Genomic DNA, 7,124 nt, shown 5'->3' on the forward strand with positions numbered 1-7,124 from the left:
CCCTCTTTCTCCGCCACCGGTCTCAGGCCTCAAATGCATAAAATATGAAACTTTATAGACATACCAATGTTTCTTTCGTAAAGACAACGTTGTAGCCTACTTATTCAAACAACAAGATGATATTTATTTACTGTTGCAAGACGTTCAGCTGCTCTGCTGTGGAACTTCATTTCGCTGAACTCAGGGGGCGGAGTTAAGAGGTATGACTGACAGTTAGTTTGAGCGGATCCAAAATGATTTTGTCACAAGCTCTTTTTAATACCTTTATTAGGCTAAATATATTTGTAAATCAGACAGACAGACGTAAAGGGTGACCAATACCATGATTTATTCAAGAAAATAAATAAATTAAATAAAACACCTCCCAAAAAAAAGGGCACTTCGGAGTGTAAGGACAAAAAGGGCATGTGCTCTGCACAGGTTGAGCCCTACCTGTGCACGTGCCTGCAAGGACGTGAGTCCGAAGTTTGCGAACTTGGTGCACTCGTTGTACATATGCCACAAATGTGGTTAAAGGATGATTGTAGTCGCTTAATTTCATGTAAATTCAAGGTGATGTATTTGGCAGCCGCAGATCTCAAACAAACTTACCGATCGGCGCGATTTGCTGCTTGAAGTCGGAGTTTAATTCGTACTGAAGCCATACATGCATTTTCCTGCCCGTATCTTGCGAACTTTGCTGTCTTTATTGCAGATGAAGCTGTTTATATATATTTGTGAAATAAATGCATGTTTCCAACATTTAGCCTACTCCAGACAGGTTTAGTTTGTATTGGCTTATAGCATTGATCAGCGGTTTGTATTTGCTGATGTCCAAAAGTCAGTCAGAGGTAGAATTTTTAATTCTAAAAGTTGAAATGGCACATCAATATAGAAGCTTGTTTACACCATGATATAAAAAATAAAAAGGTAATTGCGATTTTTTTTAAATCTCGCTTTATATCTCGCAATTCTGAGAAAGGTCTATCTATCTATCTATCTATCTATCTATCTATCTATCTATCTATCTATCTATCTATCTATCTATCTATCTATCTATCTATCTATCTATCTATCTATCTATCTATCTATCTATCTATCTAGCCTATCTATTGTACTGAGTTTCTGTATAAGACTGTCATCTAGTGGTCATGTTTATTATGTGACTGGTTCATCTGCACAAAACCAGGAAATGTTTCTGTTCAGTGAAATCGAAACTAAAGCTCAAGCTGCTGTCGAACCGTTTTCGATGTCTCTCTATCTGTGCAATAAGATGGAAGAATCCAGTGTTTCTTTGGCTCAGGATCAGTTCAGCTGTTCAATATGTCTGGATCTACTGAAGGATTCAGTGACCATTCCCTGTGGACACAGTTACTGTATGAACTGTATTACAGACTGCTGGGATCAGGATGATCAGAAGAGAGTCTACAGCTGTTCTCAGTGCAGACAGACCTTCACTCCAAGACCTGTTTTAGGTAAAAACACCATGCTGGCTGAAGTGGTGAAGAAACTCAAGAAGACAAAACTACAAGCTGCTCATCCTGTTCAATGTTACACTGAATCTGGAGATGTGGAGTGTGACATCTGTACTGGAGACAAAAACAAAGCCATCAAGTCCTGTCTGGTGTGTCTGAACTCTTACTGTCAGACTCATTTTGAACAACATGAGAATCTCTTCAGGGATAAGAGACACAATCTGATTGACGCCACTGGACGACTGCAGGAGATGATCTGCCCTCAACATGAGAAACTGCTGGAGATTTACTGTCGTACTGATCAGAACTGTATATGTTATCTGTGTATGGTGGATGAACACAAAAACCACGACACTGTATCAGCTGCAGCAGAGAGGAATGAGAAACAGGTATGAACTAAGTGATTCCCTGCTGAAAAATTCAGCATAAACCAGTATGGATTCTATGCTGGTCTAGGCTGGTTTATGCTGGTATAGTGCTGGTGGACCAGCATATTCATGATGTTCTCAAGCAAAAGGGAGCTGGTGAAGCTGGTTCACCAGCACAGTATTGCGGGGTTGAGTTTGTTGTGGCCAATGCTTTGGTGACAAGCTTTGTTTTTGCTTGCATATTTCTATATTTAACAATATAAGGTTAAAAAATAATTTATTGAATTATATTATTATAACTTTGTAATATCTTTTGCTCCCTCTGCTGACAGTAGAACTGAAACTTTAATTGTTTTAGTTATGAATACATTATAAATCAATGTTACTTGTAAACTGGTAAAACGTTTTTAAGCATCAAAGGAATTGTTACAGAAAAGATATGTACACAAATCAATGTTGAAAAGAGCTTCATTGCAAAACAAAAAAACATTAAGAGATATGAAAACCAAGAAAAATGCCTAATAAAAGCATAATCAAGTGGTTTGTTCATAAAAGGGGTTATGAGATGATGCAAAAACTTGAAAAATGAGATCCAGGCAGTTGATGACGTTGAAAAAAAATTATTCATTCATTTCAATTAAATTTCAACTTTAATCGATAATAAAAATATTTAATAAAACCAAAAGGTAAAATAACAATCAGAAAAAAGTAATTAATAGTTAATAATTAAATTTAGAGTATCGTAAAATCCAGAGTATTATCTATAGATGAAGATCAAAATATACAAAATTAAGAACAATAATTAAGACATTTGCAGATAGGAAAGAAGAAGCAGAAGAGCACGGGAGAGCAAAGGAAAGAGCAAAGGAGAAAAAGCCCCACTCTCAACGACTCAGCCCATTTTATACCATAAGAACAGGGAAATTTACTCAAACCTTGTTTTCATTAATCAGAAAAGGTCAAATGAACTTACCCATTATGTCATAGACTGATCAAATGTAAGAATGGATATAAGAGATGTTTTGACCCCCTTAGGGAATTTTGCAAATCTTTACATTATCACATGTCAGCAGAAATAGAAACAGAAATAGAAATATTTTGATCGGATTCAAATGAGCAACTGATTGTGAAAAACATCACTGCTGAAGTACTTGGCACCTGTCCAATATCTAACCACAAACGTGTCAACATGACCTGTCACATTGGAACACTTGAAGAACAATTGAATATAACAAGCATACATACTCTTAAAGATAACAAAAGAATAACCATAAGGGTACAATAACAAGTAAATACTTGAAAATATAATGATAAGTAATATATAAAGAAGGAGTACATAAATATATGAAATCAAAAGTAAAATTGATAAATCATAAGCCATAAATGATTAACAAAAATATGAATAAAATGCATGAATATGAATATTGACCATTTTGGATCCACCATGAGAAGAGCTCTTTTAATGGAACAGTTAATATCAACTTGATAATGAAAGTTCAAAACTGAAAGTTGCTGTTTTTGAGGACTTTCTCACTTTCATGCTCATTTGTAATGAGTTCAATATTGACTACTCTAAATCCTACAGAGACATTTGGAGGAAACCCAGAGAAAATTCCAGCAGAGAATCCAGGAGAGACATAAGGAGATTGAGGATCTGAGAGAGGCTGTGGAGTCTCACAAGGTGAGTTTTGAGCAGAAGAACAACTGCTGGCTGCTGGAAGAGCTGTTTCAGACTCAGTTAGGACTCTCCTCAATCAGTCAGTGAGGAGCCAGTGCTGGAGCTCTTTCCAGTCCCACTGAAGCCCACTGTGGGGAACAGATTGTGTGAGGGACCAGTAAGAGCTGATTCTAATGCGTCTCTCTCTGTGTGTCCTAACAGCGCTCTGCACAGGCAGCAGTGGAGGACAGTGAGAGGATCTTTACTGAGCTGATCCACTCCATTGAGAGAAGCCGCTCTGAGGTGACACAGCTGATCAGAGATCGGGAAAAGGCTGCAGTGAGTCGAGCTGAAGAACAACTGGAGCAACTGGAGCAGGAGATTGATGATCTGAGGAGGAGAGATGCTGAGCTGGAGCAGCTGGAGCAGCTTTCACACACAGACCATCACATCCATTTCCTCCAGGTAACAGAGATCTGTTACCAGGACAGTGATCTTTAGGAAGGAAACAGATTGTTTTTCTATCAAATGTTTCTGTGTCTTTAGTTGGTGTTTTTATTGTGTCTTTATGTCTGTGTAGAGTTTCCAGTCTCTCTCTGTTCCTCCTGGATCTACAGACTCATCCAGCATCACTATCAGTTCTCGTCTCTCTTTTGATGATGTTGGTAAATCTGTGTCTCATCTGAGAGAAAAACTGGAGCATTTCTGCAGAGAGGAGATAGAAAAGATATCTGGCAGAGGCAAACTTTACATTTCCATACATGACTTCATATAATACAATGTATATTTAAATTATTCTAAAATGTTTTATAACTATAACAATTCTTTTATATTATCTTACAATATATGCTATAAAGTGTCTGTTGGTTTTTGTAGTGAGAAGCATTAACATCATTCCCACCCCTGAACCCAAGACCCATGAGGAGTTCCTCCAGTGTAAGTCTCTATGATCATAAAAGTGAAAGTGACGTGACATGTAGACAGAATTTGCGCTCTGCATTTATCCCATCCAAGTGCGTGCACGTACACGCACACGCACACGCACACGCACACACACACACACACACACACACACACACACACACACACACACACACACACACACACACACACACACACACACACACAGCAGTTGGCTGCCAAAAATCAAACACATTTTGGATGTTAATTTTCAAAAGATTCAATGCTAAAGCAATTCTTGACAATGTAGTGCAATTGTCTAAACCAGGTGCTACTGGTCAACTCCAAACACACAAAGACACCAACATCCTGATGTTATGATGTTTTTAACAGAGGCAGATGTTTTGAAGCTTTTTAACGTAAAGTAATTCAACATCACTGGTACTTTCCATATAAATGAAAACCTAAATGTAATAAAATTCTGTTTTGTTTTTTTATGACTGAAAGTTTTATCTTCATCAGATTCCTGTCGACTCACTTTGGATCCAAACACAGCGAATAAAAGCCTGGTACTGTCTGAAGGGAACAGACTGATTAAATACACTCATAAAGAACAGCAGTATCCTGATCATCCAGACAGATTTGATGGTTATCTTCAGGTGTTGTGTAGAGAGAGTGTGTGTGGACGCTGTTACTGGGAGGTTGAATGGAGTGGTGAGGTGAGAATATCAGTGTCATATAAGAGAATCAGCAGGAAGGGATGGGGAGATGAGTTTGGATTTGGATATAATGATCAGTCCTGGAGTTTGTCCTGCGATGGCTCCAGATGTTCATTCTGGCATAATAACAAACAGACTGAACTCCCTGTAGTCTCCAGCTCCTGTAGAATAGGAGTGTATGTGGATCACAGTGCAGGAACTCTGTCCTTCTACAGCGTCTCTGACACAATGACCCTCATTCACAGAGTCCACACCACATTCACTCAGCCTCTCTATGCTGGGTTTTGGGTTATTGGATCAGTGAAACTTTGTGAGGTAACAAAATAGAGGGTACATACAGTGGATTGTGCAAATAATATTGACAAACCACTTTGAGCAATAAATCAATACTACAGCTAAACTTACTTATGTTATTAAAAACATGTAATGTTTCATTACACAGAGCTAAAATATGTTGTTGGATCCATTTAATAACAGTTAATAACTGTAATATTATCGTTTGTCACAGGCACTATAAAATAAAATGTTTTCTGATAAGTTTGTTGCACTGTGTTGTATTTTGTTCAGCAAGTGTAAAAGTGATGAATGAGATGACAATATATATTATTACCAATATTATTAGGGAAAAGGTACTTGTTTTGATGAAAAAAGGAACTCCGTTCTTTGTCACAGGAATTTTGCCTCTGTAATGCTTTGTCTCAAATGGGTCATTCTATAATTTAGCATACTTCTAATGATTGATAGTACATTGATAATACTTCTAATGATTTTCTTAAAGGGCACCTATTATGCCCCTTTTTACAAGATGTAATATTGGTCTTGGGTGTCCCCAGAATGTATTTGTGAAGTTTCAGCACAAAATACCCCACAGTTAATTTATTATAACCATTTGAAAATGTCATTTTGGGGCCTGTTTTAAAAAGGGCTGTTTTGGTGTGTACCACCTTAAATATAAATGAGCTGCATATCCCCGCCCTGCCTTTGGATGAGGGCGTAACTTGCATACCTATGGCAATAAACAATGGCTGAGAGCATTCAGCCGTACGTTTGAACCGGAATCAGACCCAGATGATGAAGAGACTCCGGCAGGAGAAGAAACACAATTGAGAATGGAGCAGGACGTCTCTGAATGGTTATTTGATACATTTATGTACTTAGAGTTTTAATCGCGTCCCCTTTGCAATTATGGATGTGCAACACACACACACACACACACACTGTGATAACGTTTGCGCAATTTTTTGAAACTACAAACACAAATACTATGATAACGTTTGCTAAGTACGTTAGATACACACTATACAAACAAGGTTTAAATTATACACGGACATTCTACGACGACGACAACAACTTTAGACGCATTTGTTATTGAATTGGCTGACATCGACTGAAATGACTATTTGCTCAAAAAACATTAAATACACTTACTTCTTCTGGAGGTGACGTTGGATCGCGAACAGTGGGCAACGATCCACACTTGAGGATTAACTTTGAAGCAAGACCTGCTTTGAATTGAACCTCGTTCTCAAAACAGCAGATTTTTCACAATTGCTAAGACGCTAAACCCCATTCTCTGAACCAAATTCTTAAAGGCATAAACCCATTTGTCGAATAAATTTTGTAAAATTCTCTTTTTGTAAAATCTTCAGGCAGATGCCATTTGCAAATCTCAAGCACTCATTTTGCAAAATTCTAAACACATGCTCACTCACTAAAACAAATTTTGCACTGTGATGCACTTTGTGTTGCAAAACGGTAAACACAAGTGTCGAAAGTTAAACACAACTACAACACAGTTTTCGTTGTTTACACACAACCATTCAAAATTGTTCAGACTTGTTCTAATGATGTGATCAATCCATGTACAAAGAACTCAGTACTGAGGACGATGAATAGCAGGTGTGCAGTGTTGTCAAGGCTGGATCCTGCACACCAGAAGGTTTTTTTCCTTTGCCTGGCAAGAGATGACTGTAACACGGTTAGTAGATATGGGAAGAAGGAGGCGGGAACCGGCGAACATTCAACA

At 37.9% G+C, this 7,124-nt stretch overlaps 1 protein-coding gene across 1 annotated transcript; it reads left to right on the plus strand.

Annotated features, from left to right (window-relative positions):
* The first annotated feature begins 1,092 nt into the window (after positions 1 to 1,092).
* On the plus strand, positions 1,093 to 5,602 carry LOC137003724 (tripartite motif-containing protein 16-like). The gene is made up of 6 exons (XM_067364010.1): positions 1,093 to 1,843; positions 3,408 to 3,503; positions 3,702 to 3,944; positions 4,060 to 4,219; positions 4,356 to 4,415; positions 4,902 to 5,602. The coding sequence occupies exons 1-6, from the start codon at positions 1,172 to 1,174 to the stop codon at positions 5,423 to 5,425; spliced, it is 1,755 nt and encodes a 584-aa protein (XP_067220111.1). The 5' UTR covers positions 1,093 to 1,171; the 3' UTR covers positions 5,426 to 5,602.
* Positions 5,603 to 7,124: the final 1,522 nt, after the last annotated feature.

Source organism: Chanodichthys erythropterus, chromosome 16 (genome assembly GCF_024489055.1).
Source record: "Chanodichthys erythropterus isolate Z2021 chromosome 16, ASM2448905v1, whole genome shotgun sequence".
In the NCBI taxonomy this organism is placed as follows: domain Eukaryota; kingdom Metazoa; phylum Chordata; class Actinopteri; order Cypriniformes; family Xenocyprididae; genus Chanodichthys; species Chanodichthys erythropterus.